General features: G+C 45.0%; 1 protein-coding gene across 4 annotated transcripts in view; it reads left to right on the forward strand.

Moving 5' to 3' along the window:
- kif20bb (kinesin family member 20Bb) overlaps nucleotides 1-23,429 on the forward strand; it is a 141,077-nt gene that overhangs the window by 102,789 nt on the left and 14,859 nt on the right. For all 4 annotated transcript variants that reach the window (XM_085994828.1, XM_085994831.1, XM_085994832.1 and 1 more), the window contains exons 22-27: nucleotides 16,003-16,125; nucleotides 16,781-16,918; nucleotides 17,245-17,344; nucleotides 20,683-20,808; nucleotides 21,299-21,450; nucleotides 22,431-22,586. In XM_085994828.1, the coding sequence (XP_085850954.1) occupies nucleotides 16,003-16,125; nucleotides 16,781-16,918; nucleotides 17,245-17,344; nucleotides 20,683-20,808; nucleotides 21,299-21,450; nucleotides 22,431-22,586 (795 nt within the window). The remainder of the gene's footprint in view (nucleotides 1-16,002; nucleotides 16,126-16,780; nucleotides 16,919-17,244; nucleotides 17,345-20,682; nucleotides 20,809-21,298; nucleotides 21,451-22,430; nucleotides 22,587-23,429) is intronic.

Genomic DNA, 23,429 nt, shown 5'->3' on the forward strand with positions numbered 1-23,429 from the left:
GTGGTGTAGTAGGTTCTTTTGGCAAGGTTGATTTGGCTTCAATGCCAGTGTCGGGTTCATCTGGTTCCAGTATCAGTGGATCGGAGGTAGATACTATGGGTAGCTCTGCTTCATCACTAGGCGTATAGAGTTGTGGTGTAGGTTGTCCTTTTTTGGATGACTCTATGATCTGGTCAGCATGGCGCCTTATTATGCTTTCGCCAATGTCCACGGTATACATCAGCGGTCCTAGTCGTGGGCAAATAGTTCCAGGCTGCCATTTCTCGGTACGGTAGTCCCGGGCCAAAACTGGTTGACCTATCTGGAAGGTTCTAGTTGGCCTTTCATTCATGCTTTGAAATTGCCGGTTCTCTACGTCCCTTCTGACGTTTGGCTTGACCAAATCCAGCCGGCATCTTAGGCTTCTATTGAAAAACATCATGGTGGGGGTTTGGTTTGTAACCACATGTGTTGCATTCCTGTACGCAAACAAGAAGTTATCTACCTTATGTTGTAGATTTATGCCTTCATTACCCATGGCCTTTATGGCCGCCTTGAAGGTCTGGACAAACCTTTCAGCCAATCCATTGGTGGCGGGATGGTATGGGGCGGACGTGTAGTGCTTAACCCCATTGTTTTTTAAGAACTTCCTGAATTCTTCGGATACAAATTGCGGTCCATTATCAGAACAGATCTGTTCAGGCAGCCCATTCCTGGCGAATACAGTCCTTAATACTGTGATTGGTTTTTTCCGTGGTGGTGGAGGACATCTTTATTACCTCCGGCCACTTGGAATGTGCAACCACTGCGATTAAGAACATTGAGTCCATAACTGGACCAGCAAAGTTGATATGTACCCTTTGCCATGGAGATGAGGGCCACTCCCATGGATGTAGAGGGGCTTGTGGTGGGGCGTTTTGGACCTTCTGGCATCCTAGACAGCTCTTGGTCATTTCTTCGATGTCTCCATCGATACCTGGCCACCACACAAACGCTCTGGCTAAGTTCTTCATTTTCACTCCACCCAGATGCCCCTCGTGAAGCTCCTTTAGCACTCTATCCTCGAGTTTGGGTGGAATCACCACTCTGGATCCACACATCAAGGTTCCTCGGCACACTGACAGCTGTTCTCTTCTTTGCGAGAATGCTGGCAACAGTGGTTCGCCATGTGCTGGCCATCCCTTCACCGTTAAATCGTAGACTCGTGAGAGAGTCGGGTCATTTCGCGTTTCCTTTTCAATGGTAGAATTTGTCACCGGTAGACATTCCACTATGGTTGAGTGGAACATCTCCACTGGGTCCACTGTAGGCGCCTCTTCCACCGTTGGCAACGGTAGGCGCGATAACCCGTCAGCATTCCCATGCTGTTTTGTTCCTTTGTATTCTATGTCATATTGGTGTGCCCCTAGGAAAAGGGACCACCTCTGTAGCCTTTGCGCTGTCATAATGGGAACGCCCTTTTTAGGGTTGAATATGGAGGCGAGGGGTTGATGGTCAGTCAACAAGGTAAATTTTTGTCCGTGTAGGTAATGGTTGAATTTCTTCACCCCTCTCACCAGGCTGAGTGCCTCCCTGTCGATCTGGGCATAGTTACGCTCAGCTGAGTTCAATGAGCGTGACGCAAAAGCTATCGGCCGCTCCGAGCCATCAGGGAATCTATGCGATAATACCGCTCCCACACCGTAAGGGGATGCATCGCACGCCAGTCTGATTGGCAGTGATGGGTTGTAATGAGCCAACACTTCCCTGGACGTGATCAAGCCTTTGCATTTATGGAAGGCACGTTTACAGTCTTCGCTCCATTTCCAAACTACTCCCGTTTGTAGCAGTGCATTAAGAGGGTGCAGAACCGTCGACAAGTTTGGTAAAAATTCATGATAGTAATTTACTAATCTCAGGAACGACCTTAATTGTGAGACATTTTCAGGCGCTGGGGCCTTTACGACCGCTTCAATTATTTCAGGTGACTTATGCAACCCTTCTTCGTTAATGACATGGCCACAATATCATTATTTGTTTCTGGAAAAATTCGCACTTGGGGCGATTTGCTCGTAGGCCCCGTTCTCTCAGCCTCGTGAGCACCTGCTCCAAGTTGGCAAGGTGCTCGTTGTCGTTTTCTCCTGTTACAAGGGTGTCGTCTAGGTAGCATTGAGCCCCCGGAATCCCTTGCAGGACTTGCTCCATAGCTCTTTGCCAGATAGCCGGAGCTGATGCCACTCCGAAAACCAGTCGATTGTACTGGTACAGGCCTTTGTGTGTGTTTATCGTGAGATACTTTTTAGAGGCCTCCTCAACCTCCATCTGTAGATATGCCTGTGCTAAGTCAATTTTGGTGAAACCTTTCCCTCCGGATAGTGAGGCGAAAATATCTTCTGTACCGTGTGAAGAACCGGGTTTACAGTCACCTTGAAGTCCCCACAGATGCGAACTTTTCTCTGTTCTTCAGATTTATCATTATTCAACGTTTTCTTCATGACCGGGACGATGGGTGTTGCCCACTCGCTCCAATCTACCTTGGATAGCATGCCTGCTTTTTCCAAATTCTCCAGCTCTGCCTTGACGGCTGGACGAATTGCGTATAGCACCGGCCTTGCCTTAAAAAACTTGGGAATTGCTGCATCTTCCACTTTTATTGAGGCGGTGGCGCCTTTCAGGTTTCCTAGTTCCTGTTGAAACACTTCTTTTGGCGTTAGCCAAGATTTCTTTTAATTGTCCAGGTATGACGTCATCATCGTTTTTTTTCTTACTGGTCACTGTCGGTGCCTGAATGGAGTGCCAGTCTTAACGTATCTTTCTCATCCATTCACGTCCCAACAACGGTGGACCACCATCTTGCAGAACATATAAATACAACTTCTGTATTTCCTTGCCGTTGTATACAACAGGCACCCTTATTTTCCCTTTGGGGTATACTTTCTGCCCCGTATATGTCTTCAAGATAATGGATGTGTCTTTCAAAGGTATATGCGGAAATAGCCGCTCGTAATCCCGTCGACTCATGACGGTCAGAGCTGATCCTGTATCTAGCTCCATTTTGACTGGGGACCCGGCTATCCTGAGGGTAACCCAAATGGTCTGGTAATCTTCTTTGGCAATTACATTATGTAATTTGAGACAGCGTAGTCTCTTGTTTCCGGAGTCGCTATCACTCTTCTGGTCTTCGGACCTACTGTCCGTCATCATTTGTACCTTTCTGTACTTTTCCTTAATGACCTTTTTACTGTCAGCAGATTTCTTTCCAGATCTGCATAGACGTGCAATGTGTCCCATCTTTCCGCATTGCCTGCATGCTTTGTCCTTGAACCAGCAGTCCTTCTGGTCATGGGTGGATCTGCCGCAGCGATAACATCTCTCGAAACCCCATGTCATTTCATGGGTGCCGAAGTCCTGTGGCTTTTGCTGTATCTCTGCAGCTCCTCTTGCTGCTGCTTCGTATGATACAGCCACACTGAAAGCCTTGTCCAGTGTCAAATCTTTCTCAGAAAGTAGTCTTTTCTGTGTTCCTTTGCTTAGGAGACCGCAGACGAATTTGTCTCGTAGAGAATCTGCCAGTCCTGCCCCGAATAGGCAGTGCTTTGACAGCTTTCGTAATTCGGTGAGGTAATCAGCGTTACTTTCATGTGCTGATTCCTCCTGAAGAATTTGAATCGTTCCGCTATCGGCAGCGGTGTTGGGTTTAAGTGCTCCTGTAAGGTATCAACAATCTCCTTAAAATTCTTGTCCATCGGTTTGGCTGGAGTGATCAAGTTTCGTAACAGCCCGTATGTCCTTGCGCCCATCAGATTTAGAAGTACCGATGCCTTTTTATCATCCGCTACTTCATTCGCCTTGCAATATGCCTCCACTCTTTCCACATATGTGGTCCAATCTTCTATATCACTATCGAAAGCAGTAATATTGGCAGTCTTTGGCATCTTGAAAATCTAAAATGGCGCTTCCCGCGCTTTTCCTCCGTCCCCGATGGATCAAAATGGCGCCTCCCGCGCTTTTCTTTCTTCCCCGCCGAGTTAAGATGGCGCTTTCCTGCCGCTGCTGCCAACGCTGTTCTCTGCGGTTCCCGTTGCGACCTGCAGCTTTTCGCGGTATTTCTATTTTTTTTTATATATCGCTTCAATAGTTTCTCCGTTACTTGGAGAACCGTTCCCGTCGTGGAGCGGACCCTCTGGGACTTTCCCCTCCCTCTGCTCGGTCCGAACGCCGACCTGCTTTGCAGCACCAGCTGCACCCTGAGTGCTCCACCCTCTCTCTCTCTTTGCTTCTGCTTCCCGACTCGCTGCCCGGCCCCGTTGCAGAGCCACCCGATTGAGCTCTAGCCTGCCGCAGCCCAGGAAGGATCAGTGCACTACCTGCCACCAGCCCGTTTAGCTGGTGAAACCACAGTTTTTTTTTCTTCTTGCTTCTGGCTTCGACCTTCGTCTGAGGAATCGATCCCCTTGAGGTGCTGCCGAATTGCAGGCAAGTTCGTTTCTAACTCGTCGCCACTGTTAGATCCGTGTGTTAATGGAGACACGGAATGCAGGAGTTGATTTAACAAGTGTTTACTGAACAAAGTCTGGAGGTGAACTAACTACACAAGACGCTACACAGGCTTATATACCCGAGTGGTCACTACTGGTACTACAGTATACAGGGGCTTCAAAAACATAGTTCTTAAAGGTACATACACTACAGATTCCATAAATAATTTTAAAGGGGAGTTGAACAAGTACTTGAGGATGAGTAACTTAACAGGGTTATGGACAAAAAGCAGGGGTGTGGGACTAAGCACAACTGCTCTTTCAAAGAGTCAGCACAGGCATGATGGGCCAAATGGCCTCCCTCTGTGCTGTAAGTTTCTATGATTCTATTTGACAAGTACCTCATAACAGACTTACAGGAAACTTTTTTTTAATCCGGGACCGGCGTGTTGCTGGTTTATCAAAATTTCCAGATGACTGAGAGGGTTATCTACCGAGGCTATTTTTAAACAAAGAAAAATAAAAAGATCAAGAAATGTGCAGTATACAGTAATTGGGTACTCACCTACAGAATGTTGTGTTAAATGGATGGTGGAAGATGCTTGATTAAGTACAGTACTGCCAGTTGTGGGTAATCCATAACTCTTTAATTACTTAACAGTAAAACAAAACTTAAACGACTGTACAGTACAGTATAAAGTACTGTGGTTGACTGTACACTTATTCCAAGTCAACTGGTTCATCAGGAATATCCATGCCAGCTGGGTCATCAGGATCATGCACTTCAACAGATTCTTCAGGCACTTCCATTGCTTCAACTCTTTTGGAAACTTTCTTAAACATGTCCCGGATGTCTGCTTGCTTAGTGGACTCTTGCCTTTTTTTGTAGAAAGGTGGAATGCAGAATATGGAGGTGCATAACTTCTTGGGCAGAATAGCAAGGATGCCTTTCAGCAAATTTGAGGAATAAAGCAAATCCTTCTGCAGCTTTAGCCCAAGAAATCATCGTCTCTTCAGAAATCTTATCCTCTTCACTTTTCATCTCGCTTTCCTTTTCTTTTTTTGGATTCAAAACATTCTCCATTATTTCATCATCACTTCGCATATGCACAACAGCAACTTCTCTATCTGCATCAACCCACCAAAATAAGCCAGTTTCATCGGCATTGTATAGCTGTGCTGGCGACAACTCATGTTGCTGCACAATCCGATTGAGATAATCGCAGTATTCTTCTGCGGCGTTGTGATCAGCTGATTTCTTCTCCCCGGAAATATCGAGTCGTCGTCATCCCGTGCCATACCTTGAAGCACATTAACCATCCCTCGGAGAAAGCAGTGAGCTCCATCTTTGTGTAGAAATCCTTTGCTTTTTCAACTAGCATGGGTCCGGAAATCGGAACACCCTCCGAACGCTTAAGAGAAAACCACTCCTAAAGCATGGTACCCAGCTCTTCAAGCTTAGGCTTACAAAGCGTACGCCGTTTCTCTACACCCTTAGATGTCTCCGAGCTTGAATAAAATTTGAGCAGCTTATCCTTCTGCGATTTGATGTCGTAGATTGTTGACGAACCGATTTTGAATTCATTCATAATGTTGATACGCTTCTCTCTCCTTTCTAGTCATTGGCATATGTCGATTTTCTGTTTTAAAGTTAACACCACTCTCTTCCTTTTGCTTGGACCAACTTTTGGGATTTCCATAATGCAATGACTACCAGCAGCGTGGGGGAGACACAGTACCCCTGTAAAATGCGGATCAGAAGAGACTACAGCAGCGCAGGAGAGTCAGACTCCTGTTGCAGGGGTTTTGAGGTGTTCCGACTCCCGACAGCACCAAGAAGCCAAGTAGTGGCAGTTTGGAGATCTACCCCCACTGACTAACTCGGCCACCGCGGGCGACTCGGACTCGGCAACATTGCCGGTTATTGAGGTGTTGTTTTCGGAGCGAGAATTTTGCCGGTTAATAGAGAATTCCGGATATTTAGGTGCTGTTTAAACGAGAGTTTCCTATATTTGGAAAATTGAAGCAGATGGTATTAAAGATCGGTGATAACTTGGGTATAAAATTGGCTACAGGGTAGGAGGCAGAGTGTAGTGCTGAATGGATTTCTTTTGACTGGAGAGAAGTAAGCAGTGGGGTCCCCCTGGGGTCAGTATTGGGACCATTGCTTTTCTTATGTATAAATTACCTGGAGGGAGTTCAGTTATGTGGAGTGATTGGAGAAGCTAGGATTGTTCTCTGAGCAGAGAAGGTTAATGGAAGACCTAATAGAAGTATTAAAAATTATAATGGGTTTTGATAGAGCACGTAGGGAGGAACTATTTCCTCTAGCGACTGGGTTGGTAACCAGAGGTCATAGATTTAAAATAATTGGCAAAAGAACTGGAGGGGAAATGAGAAATTTCTTCACTGAGTGTTGAGATCTGTAATTTGTAGTGCTATGGGAGAAAGGCTGGGGTGTGGGACTAAATTGGACAGCTCTTTCAAAGAGCCACCACAGGGGTGATTGGTCAAATGGCCTCTTTAGACTAAATTTTCCGTGGTGTTAGTGGGTGTGATCGGTGGTGGGTCGGGTGGGAAAGTTATTTTTCCACAGGCGCATCTCAGCGTGGAGCAGACCTGACCTGCAGCGGCGGGGGGACCCAATTTAAATCCTTGAGGTACTTTTTAAGTTTCCCTGCATGGCCACAGGATTCACACAGCTCGTGAACCACGTCCGTCAACCTGAGGTGTGAGTTCTGTGGCCATTGCTCCAGCTGATGACTTGATAGCATGGAAAACAAACCAAAATAAAAACATGTTGATTACATCAGCTAATAGATTGATGGAGATTCTGTGCTACTTGAAAAGCTACTGGTAAATGTTAATTTTTCACTGGCCATCCTCGGCTGTTGCCTTCCAACTGAACAGTAATTGCAGTGAATTGATCTGCACTATAAAAAATGACTAATAGAGATTGTAAATAGCCATGGCCCAAGCACTGATCCTTGCAGCACCCCCCCCCCCCCCTAGTTACAGCCTACCAATCTGAAAAAGGACACGTTTATCCCTACTCTTTTTTTTCTGTCCTTTAACCAATTCTCTATCCATACTAATATATTACCCCCCAACCCCATGAGTATACTGTGATCGTTCAGTTGCACATTAAACAAGTTATCATCCGTAACAATTTCATTCTCATCACTCATTCCACTGGTTCAATTTGCTTTTCGGTCCCTGAATGACTAATTTAATTTTTCAGTCTGAGACTTTAGTGTGAATTTCTGCAGAGGTTTTCTCACTTGTCCATTGTTAACTTCAATGGAAGAGCTACAGAAATCCTGGAAGCACATTGTAAGCACCACTTACACTGTTTGTCAGGGATTCGGCAGCTCTTCCGCTGAACTTGCATAAGATTGTAAATCCACCCCATTACAATTATGTTTAAAATCTGCTTAATTTTATGTCTTACCTGTGCACACATCCTTTATATGTACCAGTTACTGATACAAAAGTCTATAGATTTGTGACTAAAGCACCAATAACTTCCCAATTAATGTACTTTTTAAATTATGTTCTTGATTGTGTTTGTAGATGGAGTCATATTACTTAATTTTATTTAAATGTTTCTTTGTCACTCACATATAACTTATTGTACAGTAAAGATTCAATACCCACGGTTAAATTGAACTTAAAATTTAATGTGGCCAGGGTCCCTTTAAGGATCCCAGCTTAAAACGCATCATGAGTGATGTCACCAGACCCACTCCATCTAATTGTGCTGGGTAACGTGCTGGGTGGGCTTAATAGGCCCCATTAAGGTAAGTTCATTTTGTACAGCGGGATGGAGCCAGCAGCAGAGTCGGGACCCACCAAGGTAAGGAAAACTCTGGCCTATGATTCTATGAAATTAATGGTTTCCTAGTACATTTTTCAGTAGAAGAAAGGCACAGATTAAGATCATTTGTATAGAGCCCCAGCATTTAAAGAAATATTTCATAATTCTCAATGAATATACATTCCATTGAGAAATTAAAAACTCCACAGGAAAAGAGATCTGTTCGTGGCTAGCTAAAGAAGTTAGGGATAGTATCAGATTAAAAGAAAAGGCTTATAATGTTGCCAAGAGTAGTAGTAAGCCTGAGCATTGGAAGAGTTTTAGAAACCAAAAAATTGATTTATTTTCCCCCTCTATCAAGAAATATAAAGATTGTAAGAGGTTCTACGAGTATGTAAAAAGGAAGAGAGTAGCGAACGTAAAAGTGGGTCCCTTAGAGGCTGAGACAGGAGAAATTATAATGGGGAATAAGGAAATGGCAGAGATGTTAAAAAAAATTAAAAAAATAAAAAAAAAATACTGTGCATCTGTCTTCACAGTAGAAGATACAAAAAACATATCAGAAATAGTGGAGAACCAAGTGTCTAATGAGAGTGAGGAACTTAAAGTAATTAATATTAGTAAAGAAAAAGTACTGGGAAAATTAATGGAGCTAAAAGCCACCAAATCCCCTGGACCTGATGGCCTACATCCTGGAGTTTGGAAAGATATACCTATCAATTCAGTTCATGAAAAGCGACGAGTTAAGTTAGTAACTATAGGTTTTTATTGGCTAAATAACTGAGCCCACCCTCGTGGGTGATCGGATCCAACAAGGAGGAATACCAGCCAGTCGACCACCTTTTATACCTGGGCAAACAGGCGGAGCCATGGGCGGAGTCAGCTGTGGTCAGCCCAGGTATAACAGCATGGCAAGAGGTAACCTTGTGTAGTGATACAACAGTGTAAACAGTGATAACCATAGTGTAACGATAGTGAACGATAAAAGTGGTTTACCACATTCACCCCTTGTTTAAATTTGAGTCCGGCGGGGTGAAGTGTACTACCAGGTCGGGTATGTCAGTCTATCCGGAGGCCTCGTAAGCCTTTCTGATCGGCGCAGCAGTGGCGGCGGAGGTGTAGTATTCGAAGTTAAGGCTGGTGTCTGCGTGGTCGGCGAAGGCTCATGGGGTTCCGGCATGCCGTCTACCGGGGCTGGATTTGGGGGAGTGGTGGGGGGGTAACGGTGGTGTGTCAGGGGTGCCCGAGGGTGCGAGGTCTCGTAAGGAGACTGTGTCCTCCCGCCCGTCTGGGTATGCCACATAGGCGTACTGGGGGTTGGCGTGCAGGAGGTCCACCCTCTCGACCAGGGGGTCCGTTTTATGGGCCCTCACGTGCTTCCGCAGCAAGGCGGGCCCTGGAGAAGTCAGCCATGTTGGTAGCGAGGTTCCCGTAGTCGACTTCCTGGGGAAAACAAACATTCGTTCATGGGGGGTGGCGTTAATGGCAGTGCAAAGCAGTGACCGGATGGAATGCAGCGCTGCCGGGAGGACTTCCTGCCAGCGAGAGGTTGGGAGGTCCTTAGACTTTAAGGCTAAGAGAACGGCCTTCCAGACTGTCGCATTCTCTCTTTCCACCTGGCCGTTCCCTCGGGGGTTGTAGCTGGTGGTCCTGCTTGCAGCAATACCTCTCGCTAGTAGGAACTGGCGAAGTTCCTCGCTCATGAAGGATGAGCCCCGGTCGCTATGTATATAGTTCGGGAACCCGAACAAGGCGAAGAGGTCGTTCAGGCATTTGATGACCGTGGTACTGGTCATGTCTGGGCAGGGGAAGGCAAAGGGGAAACGGGAGTACTCGTCAATAATGTTGAGGAAGTACACATTACAGTCAGAGGACGGGAGGGGCCCCTTAAAATCGATGCTCAAGCGCTCGAAGGGGCGGGTGGCCTTGATCAGGCTTGCTCTGTCCGGCCTATAGAAATGCGGTTTGCATTCGGCACAGGTTTGGCAGTTCCTGGTCATGGTCCTGACCTCGATGGAGTAGGGCAGGTTGCGGGCCTTAATGAAGTGGTAAAGTCTGGTGACCCCGGGGTGGCAGCGGTCGTTGTGGAGGGTCTGCAGTCTATCAATTTGCGCGTTGGCGCATGTACTTCGTGATAGAGCATCTGGGGGTTCGTTCAGTTTACCAGGCCGGTACAAGATATCGTAATCGTAGGTGGAGAGCTCAATTCTCCACCTCAAGATCTTGTCGTTCTTGATTTTGCCCCTCAGCTTGTTATTAAACATAAAAGCGACCGAACGCTGGCCGGTGAGGAGGGTAAATCGTTTGCCTGCCAGGTAATGCCTCCAGCGTCGTACTGCCTCCACGATCGCCTGGGCCTCCTTCTCGACAGAAGAGTGTCGGATCTCAGGGCCCTGGAGGGTCCTTGAGAAGAAGGCCACAGGTCTCCCCGCCTGGTTAAGGGTTGCAGCTAGGGCGAAGTCGGATGCATCGCTCTCCACTTGGAAAGGGATAGACTCATCCACCGCGTGCATTGTGGCCTTAGCAATGTCTCCCTTTATGAGGGAGAAGGCTGCGCATGCTTCTGCTGTCCGGGGGAAGGAGGTGGACTTCATGAGGGGTCTGGCTTTGTCCGCATAATTGGGCACCCATTGGGCATAGTAAGCGAAGAGCCCCAGGGTTCTCTTCAGCGCCTTTGGACAGTGGGGGAGGGGAAGCTCCATGAGGGGGCGCATTCTTTCAGGGTCGGGGCCGATGACTCCGTTCTCTACTACGCAGCCGAGGATGGCAAGGCGCGAGGTGTTAAACACACATTTCTCCTTATTGTAGGTGAGGTTCAGCCGTTGGGCCGTATGGAGGAATCTCTCCAGATTAACATCGTGGTCCTGCCGGTCGCGGCCGCAGATGGTGACGTTATCTAGATAAGGGAACGTGGCATGCAGCCCGTTCTGGTCAACCATCCGGTCCATCTCCCTTTGGAAGACCGAAACCCCGTTGGTGACGCCGAAGGGAACCCTAAGGAAGTGGTAGAGGCAGCCATTCGCCTCGAAGGCGGTATACTGGCAGTCCTCAGGGCGGATAGGGAGTTGGTGATAGGCCGACTTAAGGTCGATGGTAGAGAATACCCGGTACTGTGCAATCTGATTGACCATATCAGATATGCGGGGAAGGGGGTATGCGTCCAGCTGGGTGTACCGGTTTATGGTTTGGTTGTAGTCGATGACCAGGCGGTGTTTATCGCCGGTCTTAATGACTACGACCTGGGCACGCCAGGGGCTGTTGCTTCCCTCGATGATGCCCTCCTTCAGGAGTCGCTGCACCTCGGAGCTAATAAAAGCTCTGTCCCCGGCGCTGTACCGCCCGCTCTTGGTAGCGACGGGTTTACAGTCGCGGGTGAGGTTAGCGAACAGGGAGGGGGGCGGGACTTTGAGGGTGGATAGGCCGCAGGTGGTACGCGGTGGGCGGTTTAGGAATTGCTGGTTGTAGACTGAGGGGGGGGGGGGGGGAGGGATCCACCGTATGCCAAGGTGACACTTTGAAGGTGGCATTGGAAATCCAGCCCTAGTAGGACGGCAGGACGAGAAGTTTAAAATTTTTATACTCCGTGCCCCTAACCGACAGGGTCACAACACAGTAGCCGCTGATGTCTGTTGAATGGGACCTCGACGCCATCGAGATCCGGTTGCGCGTTGGCCGGACAGTGAGGGAGTAGCGGCTCACCGTGTCTGGATGGATGAAACTCTCCGTGCTTCCGCTGTCGAACAGGCAGCTCGTGGCGTGGCCGTTTACTTTGATGTCCATCATGGACTTGGACAGGTGATGCAGGCGAGCTTGGTCAAGTGTGACGGAGGCTAGTGTATGGCTGCGGGTGAGGCGGTGGTCGGGTCTGGAGACAAGGTGGCTTACGAGTGTGGTGAATAAAATGGCGGCGCCCACGACGTTGAACAAAATGGCGGAGAAGATGGCCGCCCCCGCGACTCACACGAGGTGATGCTGGCATCTGTGGCCTTGATGAAAGATGGCCACCCCCACAACTCGCATGAGGCACTGCTGGCGTCTGTGGCTTTCCCCCTGCAGGCCTTCGCGAAGTGGCCTTTCTTGTGGCAGTCGGAGCAGGTCGCGTTTCTTGCAGGGCAGCGCGCCCTCGGGTGTTTCGCCTGGCCACAGAAGAAACAGCCGGCGGCCCGATCGCAGGGCTCCGATGTCGCAGCCGGTACCGGGGGTGGCGGTCCCGATCGGTTCCGGGACACCGACGCTGTGGTAGGCCCCAGGGGCGGCGGTGCGAGGGGTATTGCGGCCGGAGTCGGGCCCGAGTCCCAGGGTCGCGCAGCACAGTACCTGGAGTACGCCTCGAGGTCCCGATGGGCCACTTCCAAGGAGCGAGCGAGGATAGCAGCTGTTTTCGGGTCGAGGTCCTTTGATTCCAGCAGTCTTTGCCGTGAGTAGTATGACCGAAGGCCTTTCACGAAGGCATCGCGGATATTTCCATCGGTATGTTCTGCAGCTGTTACGGCTTTAAAGTCACAGTCCCTGCCGAGTATTTGCAGCGCCCGTAAGAAATCATCAACCGACTCTCCTGGCTGTTGCGAGCGGGATCTTGGGAGATGCCTGGCGTACATTGAGTTTACCGGGCTCCGGTACTGCTCTTTTAGCAGTTTGAGGGCGTCCTCGTATGTAGCAATGTCCCGGATGAGTGCAAATACTTTAGGGCTCACCTGGGCGGTCAGAACTCTTAGTTTGGATACCGGAGGCACGCCGGATTCTCCCAGGTAGGCTTCGAAGCAGCTCAGCCAGTGTTCGAAGTCGAGGGCTGAATTCGCAGCCTGTGGGTTTAGATCCAGGTATGGCGGTTGGAGGGCTCGCAGCCAGGCTGGCTGCTGGGGCTGTTGTAGCTGGCCGTTTGGCTGGGGCTGTACGTTTGGCTGGTCGTTTGGCTGCTCCGGTACAGACATTTCAAAATTTAGCCAATAAAATTGATATACCTATCAATTCAGTTCATGAAAAGCGACGAGTTAAGTTAGTAACTATAGGTTTTTATTGGCTAAATAACTGAGCCCACCCTCGTGGGTGATCGGATCCAACAAGGAGGAATACCAGCCAGTCGACCACCTTTATACCTGGGCAAGCAGGCGGAGCCATGGGCGGAGTCAGCTGTGGTCAGCCCAGGTATAACAGCGTGGCAAGAGGTAACCTTGTGTAGTGATACAACAGTGTAAACAGTGATAACCATAGTGTAATGATATAAACAGTGATAACCATAGTGTAACGATAGTGAACAATAAAAGTGGTTTACCACATAGAGCTAGTGGATACATTGGTTGTGATCTCCAAAATTCCTTAGATTCTGGAATCTAAGTGGATTGAAAGGTAGCACATGTAAGACCGCTGTTCATGAAAGGAGGGAGAGAGAAAATGGGGAACTACAGGCCAGTTAGTCTTGCATCACTTGTTGAGGAAAATGCTGGAATCCATTATCAAGGAAGTGGTAACAGGGCACATAGAAAATCATAATGGGCAGATATTCCGATCCCTATGGGCGGGTACGTGCTGTGCACCCACCTGTAGGGACATCGGAAGTGCCAGTTTAAGGCATGCGCTGAAAACCGGCATTTCCGATCTGTCAAGAATGCTCTTGACAGATCCTCCGGCTGCCCTGGAGAAGGACCTCTGTGGGCGGATAGTTCCGTTTTTTGGAGACCCTCCGCCCGCAGAAAACCTTAATAATTCTTACACCTGGTAAAAGCAAAAAAGAAAAAGAATTTTCACTAATTAATCATTAAAAAATACTTTTAAAGAAGGCAAGTTTATTTTTAGCCCCGTAAAATACTTTAATTATATTTTTCAAAAAATAATGTTTTTGTTTAAAATACTTAATTTATTGTAATTTCAAGTCACTTTAAAAAATGGGATTAAAAAAAAAATTATTTAAAGTTTTACTATTTTTTTCATTTGAGCTCCATTCATATATTTGACAGGTCTTCCTGTCAAACGTATGAAGGGAGATTCCCTTCTGTGATTGGCTCCCCATGGCCCACGTGATCCCAGGGACGCTGCGAACTACTTGCGCCTCTGGGATACGTGGGCCCTGCGCACTTGGAGTTTGGAGAGGCCCAGCATCGGAACTGTGTGCGTCCTGGGAACCCTCAGGTAAGGGCGCAGATTTTTCCAGATCGCAGGCCTGCGATCGGAAAATACGGGCCATTATGATTAGGTAGAGTCAACATGGTTTTATGAAAGGGAAATAGTGTTTGACAAATCTATTCGTTTTTTGAGGATGTAACTAGCAGGGTAGATAAAGGGGAGCCAATGGATGTAGTATATTTGGATTTTCAAAAGGCATTCGATAAGGTGCCACACAAAAGGTTGTCACAAGTTAAGGGCTCATGGGGTTGGGGGTAATATTAGTATGGATCGAGAATTGGTTAAAGGACAGAAAACAGAGTAGGGATAAACGGGTAATTTTTCAGATTGGCAGGCTGTAACTAGGGGAGTGCTGCAAGGATCAGTGCTTGGACCTCTGCTATTTATAATCTACAGTATATTAATGACTTGGATGAAGGGACCGAGTGCAATGTATCCAAGTTTGCTGACGCTACAAAGCTAGGTGGGAAAGTAAGCTGTGAGGAGAACACAAAGAGCCTGCAAAGGGATATAGACAGGTTAAGTGAGTGGGCAAGGTGGCAGACAGAGTACAATGTGGGGAAATGTGAGGTTATTCACTTTTTGATAGGAAGAATAGGAAAACAGAATATTTTTTTAATGGTGAGAAACTATTAAATGTTTGTCTTCAAAGGGATTTGGGTGTCCTTGTACACAAAACACATAAAGTTAACATGCAGGTACAGCAAGCAATTAGGAAGGCAAATGGTACGTTGGCCTTTATTGCAAGGGGGCTGGAGTATTAGAGTAAGGAAGTCTTGCTGCAATTGTACAGGGCTTTAGTGAGACCACACCTGGAGTACTATGTATAGTTTTGGTCTCCATTCCCAAGGAAGGATATACTTGCCTTCGAGGGGGTTGCAAAAAAGGTTCACTAGATTGATTCCTGGGATGAGAGGGTTGTCCTATGAGGAGAGATTGCATAGAATGGGCCTTTACTCTGGAGTTTAGACGAATGAGCGAGGATCTCATTGAAACTTATAAAATTCTGAGGGCTTGACAGGGTAGATGCTGAGAGGTTGTTTCCCCTGGCTGGATAGTCTAGAACTAGGGGGTACAGTCTCCGGATAAGGGGTCGGCCATTTAGGACTGAGATGAGGAGAAATTTCTTCATGCAGAGGGTTGTGAATCTTTGGAATTCTCTACCCCAGAGGGCTGTGGATGCTCAGTTGAGTATATTCAGGGCTGAAATTCATAGATTTTTGGACTCTTAAGGGAATCAAGGGATATGGGAATCAGACGGGACAGTGGAGTTGAGGTCGAAAATCAGCCGTGATCTTATTGAGTGGCGGAGCAGGTTCAAAGGGCCATATGGCCTACTCCTCCTATTTCTTGCATTATGTTCTAAAAATTGGGACTCCAAAACAATGCTACCACCAAACTCAAGTGTCCTGGACATATACATGGTTGCCAGAAGAAATGAGTGGAAATTGTTTGTGATTTGGTTTATTTTCAGCAATGGTGGTTACATGAGACAGTTATAATCCAAACCTCCACCTTCCCCAGGAAATGTAACATTATGACCATGCTTTAGATGATTTATTAGCTTATCTCCTTTATTTCTGATTGATTTTAAAAATCTTCTGCCATTGTTCACTCTCAAATTTTCAGATTTCCACAAGGCGTGAAGAAGAAAAGTCTCTGAGACGCAAAGTTCAGGAACTTGAGAGAATGAAGAATCAAGTGACTCAGGATCTTGAGACTAAAGAACGGATGATCCAACAGTTGAAGAAGGTACTACTTTTTTAAATAAATGCTGCTCCAAGTGGATAAATGGGGATGAAATACAAATCTATAACCTGATTGTGGATTCTTTCTAATTGTCAGCAATATACTAGTGGTGATTCACTTGGAAAGTGGTCTTCAGTTGCTGTTTTATACTGTCCTTTTGAAGATTTTTTCAGTCCCATTTCCAGATCTCGATTTTGATTCTTCTGGTTTGAAGCTTAGTGAGCTTTTTTACTCGGTGTATTAAGGTCTTCAATCAATATTTACATTGTGCTTTCTTCAAAGTTTTGCCAAGATTGCCCTAGCCTTTCATACACTCTCGCTGTCTCGCACACAGGCTGTCATTGAGATGAGGAAAAACCACAGAACACTTTTTTTTGAAGAGCTCACACTCCCTAATAATCAAAACACAGTTTGCCTACTGTGTATGGAATTCTGTTCTGGTACTGCACATCAGTGCTCTCCTACATTTACGAGCAGCACTCCTTATCTTTGCCCCGCCTCTTGGTTATATGGTAACAATACTTGGCAGCAAATCTGTGGCTATTTCCATGTTCATATCGTGTTAGTAGCTTATCCTTTTGCAAATGTTTCTTCATATTTTTGTAAATACTGTGCAAGAGTTTTTAATTTACTAACCATATTCCTTAATGGGTTTTAGGTGTGTCATAATGAAGCAGACTTGAAGAAGAAGGTAGAAGTGTTAATGATCACCTTAGATGAAAAAGAGACTACTTTAACGAAACTGGAAAAGGACTTGGAAGAGAGTAAAACGCTACACCAATTGAGGGAGCCACAGGTCAGTGTGGTTCGAGTTTAAGCTAAGTAAAGTAAGCGATAATTTTTATAGCTTAAGCATTTAAATAGTAAGCCTTTCAAAAACCAGCATGGAATGTTTATGATATCCTAACCACTACAAGTCATTACCTATTTACCAACCCAAGCTAATTGCAGTAACCGAATAGTACTTTACTGAAAGTGTCTATTGTGTTCTTTAAATTGTATTCGGATATGTAATTTTTTCCTTTAAATATTCTCCTCGCTTGTTAACATAACACAATATTCTTGTCAGAGTAGTATTTGTGTTGATATCTACATTGCTTTAATGATGATGTTGATGTCTAGGGGTCAAGTGAAGATCATAAACCCACACAAGAACCTCTCATCATGTTAACTGATATTAAGGCAGAAGAAGCTGTACATCTTTTTCAGACTCCTTCCAAAGGTAAAGAACTGTGCAGTGCAAATCAAGTGAAGTTCAGATGTTTATCAATCATGCTTTATTCAGATGCTGAGGATTTTGAACGAAATTCCAAAAAATTGATAAAGGGAAAATAGAATGAGAGTAAACTAGTGAGAGACATAAAAAGACTAAAAGCTTCTATAGGTATGTAAAAAGGAAAAGATTAGCAAAAGTAAATGTGTCCCTTACAGGCTGAGACAGGATAAATTATAATGGGGCATAAGGAAATGGCGGAGAAATTAAACAAATACTTTGTGTCTGTCTTCACAGAAGACAACGCAAAAAACTTCCCGGCAATAGTGGAGAATCAAGGGTCTGGCGGGAATGAGGAACTGAAAGAAATTAGTATTAGTAAAAAAAAAAAAAATAGTACTGGAGAAATTAATGGATTGAGAGCCAATAAATCCCCTGGACTTGATGGCCTACATCCTAGGGTTTTGAAAGAGGTGGCTATAGAGATAGTGGATGCATTGGTTGCCATTTTCCAAAATTCCATAGATTCTAGAACGGTTCCTGCAGATTGGAAGACAGCAAATGTAACCCCACTATTTAAGAAAGGAGGCAGAAAGAAAACTGGGAACTACAGACCAGTTAGCCTGACCTCAGTAGTACGGAAAATGCTAGAATCTATTATTAAGGATGTGATAACAGGGCACTTAGAAAATAATAATAGGATTGGGCAGAGTCAACACGGATTTATGAAAGGGAAATAAAGTTTGACAAATCTGTTAGTGTTTTGAGGTTGTAACTAGCAGAATAGATAAGGGGGAACCAATGGGGGTGTGGTGTATTTGGATTTTCAGAAGACATTCGATAAGGTGCCACACAAGAGGTTATTAAACAAAATTAGGGCTTATGGGATTGGGGGTAATATACTAGCTTGGATTGAGGATTGGTTAACCGGCAGAAAACAGAGAGTAGGAATAAACGGGTCATTTTTGGGTTGGCAGGCTGTAATTAGTGGGGTACCGCAAGGATCAGTGATTGGGCCTCCGCTATTCACAATCTAGATCAATGATTTGGGTGAGGGGACCAAATGTAATACAGGAAACTCTCGATTTACCAGCACCTAAATAACCGGAAATCTCTGTTAACTGGCAAAATTCGGGAGTAGGTTCAGGTCAGTTTTACTTCATATTAGTGGCCGTTCCTGCAACTGTGGCCGTGTAACCAGGGTTCCTGCACCTGTTGCTATGCAACAGGGACGCCTGGATCTGTGGCTGGGGTTTCTGCACCTGTTGCCATGCAACAGGGATGCCTGGATCTGTGGTAGTGTACAGGGCTCTCGTACCTTGGTAAGTATACCTCTCTGTAATCCGGACTTTTTGATAAACCGGCACCACGCCGGTCCCGTCGGTGCTGGATAAAAAAGAGTTTCCTGTATATCCAAGTTTGCTGATGATACAAAGCTGGGTGAGAATGTAAGTTGTGAGGAGGATGCAAGGAGGCTTCAAGGGGATATAGACAGGCTAAGTGAGTGGGCAAGAACATGGCAAATGGAATATAATGTGGAGAAATGTGAAGTCCTACTGCAATTATATAGGGCCCTGTTGAGACCACGCCTGGAGTATTGTGTACAGTTTTGGTCTCCTTACCCAAGGAATGATATATTTGCCTTGGAGGGAGTGCAACGAATGTTCACCAGACTGATTCCTGGGATGGGGGGATTGTCCTATGAGGAGAGATTGAGTAGATTAGGCCTATATTCTCTAGTGTTTAGAAGAATGAGAGGTGAGCTCATTGAAACACAACATTCTTACAGGGCTTGACAGGGTAGATGCAGGGAGGATGTTTCCCCTGGCTGGGGAGTCTAGAACCAGGGGTCACAGTCTCGGAATAAGGGGTCGGCCATTTCGGACTGATGAGAAGAAATGTCTTCACTCCGAGGGTGGTGAATCTTTGGAATTCTCTACCCCAGAGGGCTGTGAAGGCTCAGTCGTTCTGTATATTCAAGACAGAGAGTGATTAAATTTTTGAATATTAAGGGAATCAAGGGGTATGGGGATAGTGCAGGAAAGCGGAGATGAGGTAGAAGATCAGCCATGATCTTTTTGAATGGCGGAGCAGGCTCAAAGGGCCAAATGGCCTTTTCCTGCTCCAATTTCTTTTGTTCTTGTTGCCTAGGGGACTCTGACAATTTGGAAGCTTGTTGATTAAAATAAAGGCACATGAATAGCAATTAGGTTTTTTTAAATTTGTGTTTTTATTCAACTTGATTATTTTGCAGCAGCAGGTTGGCTAATTTTAACATGGAGTTCCGGAGCATCTTGCACAATGTCTGTCAGCTGTGGCTCAGTGGGTAGCGCACACTCCTCTGAGTCAGAAGGTTGTGGGTTCAAGTCCCACTCCAGGGACTTGAGCAGTGCTGAGGGAGTGCTGCACTGTCGGAGGTGTCGTCTTTCAGATGAGATGTTAAACTAAGGTCCTGTCTGTGCTCTCAGGTGGACGTAAAGGATCCCATGGCACTATTTTGAAGAGCAGGGGAGTTATCCCCGCTGTCCTGGCCAATATTTATCCCTCAACCAACATAACAAAAACAGATTATCCGGTCATTATCACATTGCTGCTTGTGGGAGCTTGCTGTGTGCAAATTGGCTGCTGTGTTTCCTACATTACAACAATGACTCCATTTATTTTTTTTTAAAAACTTCATTGGCTGTAAAGCACTTTCAGACATCTGGTGGTCGTGAAAGGCGCTATAGAAATGCAAGTCAGTCTTTTGTGCAAAAATCTACAAATTGCAGGGCATTTTTAAGTGGAATTCGATTTTATCAATCCACTTGAAGCTGGAAGACAATCTGTAAATAAGCAGTAGACCTGTTAACCTCAAGCCAAAACATAACTTGTGGAGAAAATATGGCACGTATATATTTCAGAGGAGTCTTTAACAAGCGCGGTACATCAGTAGCTTCAAGAGACTTCAATTCAAAAATGTGTGTGCTTCGATCTGGTTTGCTGCTGCGGATCCAGGTTTTAACTCACGGTGATAAATTAGGTTGCATTAAAATATGGAAACAATGTGGATGGAAAATTACAGGGTTTTCCTCCCATGGAAGCTACTCTGTAACTTATTTTTAAACAAGGTGTTTGTAACATCAATAATGTGTTTGGAGATTTCTAGCTTTAATGAAAGGATTACATCCATTAACGTGTGATTTGTCACCCTGATACCTTCAGGTCCCACACATTTCCTGCCCCCTCACCACGGCGCAATTATCACTTTACCTCAAATTATTGAAAATCTATTTCAAAATTAGAGTTCAAAATCTATCTGTTTACTCTGGAATTGCTGTTGACCTTCTGTTATGATTCATGTCAAGAACTTCAGGAAAAAGAGAGAATAATTCAAGATATGAAAATTGCATTAACTGAACAAGATCAAACCCAAGCTGAGCAAGATCAAGTGCTTGAGGCCAAGTTGAAAGAGATTGATGAATTGAATACAGGTGATTGCACTATTACAGTTACACTAGGGATTTTGTATATTGGTAACTGCTGCCCATCAAATAGAATGCAAAGTGGAAAATTAGTTTGCTCAGTTTTTTTTAAATTGCTGTACAACTAGTAACTTGTGAGATGAACAAACCCAGCCTCTAACTAACTGGACAAAACTGCATGCTGTACTAGCAGCTGGGCCCCTGAGATTAACTATAGTAAACCAGCCAAAATGAGATGTGCGCTCTTTTTTGTTGTGTAAAATTTAATTGCTTTGAGTTTGTTAAATCATTTTTTTAAGTAAAACATAGTAGAAGCCTGTTGGAGTCATTGGGTTCTTTTGACAGCTGATGTTCCATGGCGAATGCTATATTCTGATTACAGACATTTCAAGTTTTATAATGAGTCCATTTTATTTTGCTCTTGAATTGAGGAATTGTACATGTACAAAACCGATTATTTTGGCTTGATTTTGTAAAATATATTATTTTCCCTTCTTAGAATTAGAGAAATGGATACAGCATGCCAAAGAATTTGAGAAAAAGTGTAATACACTTGAACACAGCCAGTTGGTGAAAAATGCAAGAGAAGGTCATAATACAGAATCAGGACAGTTTCAAAAAGAAATTGAAGTTTTAAAAAAGCAGTTGTTGGTAAGTTTTCTCATCGTTGGCTCAGTGGTAGCACTCTTGTCTCCTTGAGGCAGAAGATTATGGTTCAAGTCCCACTCCAGAGACTTGAGCACATAATCTGGGCTGACACTTTAGTGCAGTACTGAGGGAATGCTGCAATGTTGGAGGTGCTGTCTTTTGGATGAGATGTTAAACCAAGCCCCCACCTGCGCCTCCGGTGGACGTAAAAGATCCCATGGCACTATTTGAAGAGTAGGGGAGTTCTCCCCAGTGTCTTGGCCAATATTTATCCCTCAGCCAACATGAACTGAAACAGATTATCATATCATTATCTTATTGCTGTTTGTGGTACCTTGATGTATGCAAATTGGCTGCCATCATTTCCCTATAGTGACTATACTTCAAAGTACTTAATTGACTATAAAGTGCTTTGGGACATCCTGAGGCCATGAAAGGTGCTAGTTTCTGTTTATTTTTTTTCTCTCTTTCTCTTCCCCCCTCCCCCCACCCCTCTCTCTTTCCCCCTCTTTCTCTCTTTACCCCTCGCTCTTCCTCTGTCAGATTTTTCTACAGTAATTTAAGGAAATCAGGAGCTCTTTTTCTTACTATATCCAACTGTTGATCTCCTGTGACATTACACATGTGGAGATGAAACCAAGTGTTGCCTTCAGGTGAGGCAGGGTTAGCAGCTGGGAGACATAACAGGGACTACAGCGGCCCATACCAGCAGGAGGATGTAATTGCAGTAGGACGTGGGTGGTTACCATTATAACTGTGGATGTAGGAAATTATAATGGGAAACACTGATAATAGGAAATAAGGTTTTGTAGATGGGAAGTATTCACAGATGAGATTTTTAATAAGATTGTAATATTTTCTAACTATTTGGATATTTACAATTGGAGGCTATTGAATATAAAACCTCCCGGTGGCTGGTTAGCTGACTTTTTAACATTTTAAAGTTCAATGAACATTGAGTGAAACTGGTTTAAATTCTTTAGGAAATAGAAGATAAGCAGATATGTAATCGAAAGAAATGGCTTGAAGAGAAAATGGTTCTCATTAAGCAAGCAAAGGAAGCTGAAGATCGGCGCAATAAAGAGATGAGAAAATGGACAGAAGAAAGAGAGCATTATTCTAAATTACAATTGGAAATGGTAAGAAAAGTCTGGCCAGATTTAATCAATTTATATGAAGTTGCCAAAAGAAATGTTTTTTTAATGTGTGTGTGTGTGTGTAAATTTTTTCTGTAAAAAGTGCCCCGCAATTTCCGGGTTTCTGCATGCACTGTGCATGCGTGAAAACCCGGAATTTGCAATGTCAATTTTCAGCTTGATAGATCCTCTGCATGCGCAGGAAATGGACATTTGCTGGCGGAGAGTTGGGCTATTTACCCAACTACTGCCCAGCGAATGCTCACTAAACCCTTACGCTTGATGAAAGCAGGCGTAGGGTCTTCCTTTACCAGTGTATGGGTGAAAATAAATAGGAAAAATCATTTAAACATTCAAAAATCTTTAAAATTAGTTTAGGTTATTTTTGGCCCCTTTAAAAATGTTTACATTTATTTTTCAAAACATTTAATTTTTGTTTTAGATGTTTAATTAAATTGTATTTTTATTAATTTTAAACGTGATTTATTTTTATTTAGGTTGTGTTTTTTATGTCGTTCCTAATATGCTTATGAAGATTCCGAGCATAAATGGAATCCCCATAAGCATAATGGGAATCCCCCTTTGTCATTGGTTGGGCCGACCCACATGATCCCAGGGACGCTTGTGAACCACATGTGCCCCAGGCCCAGGACTGCAAGAGTCCGAAGATACGGAGGCACCTGGTAGGGGCATATATTTCTTGCGGATCGGAGGCATTCGCCTGCGGGAAGCCTCCGACCACAATTTCAGGTCATATATTTTCTGCAAACATTGTCCTCCAAATTTTAATTGGTCGTATTTTTAAATGACAAAATATATTTTGACACTGGTATATACTAATATAAC

The sequence above is a fragment of the Somniosus microcephalus genome, chromosome 8 (genome assembly GCF_052327205.1).
Source record: "Somniosus microcephalus isolate GS21.2 chromosome 8, FLI_Smic_1.0, whole genome shotgun sequence".
NCBI classification, from domain to species: domain Eukaryota; kingdom Metazoa; phylum Chordata; class Chondrichthyes; order Squaliformes; family Somniosidae; genus Somniosus; species Somniosus microcephalus.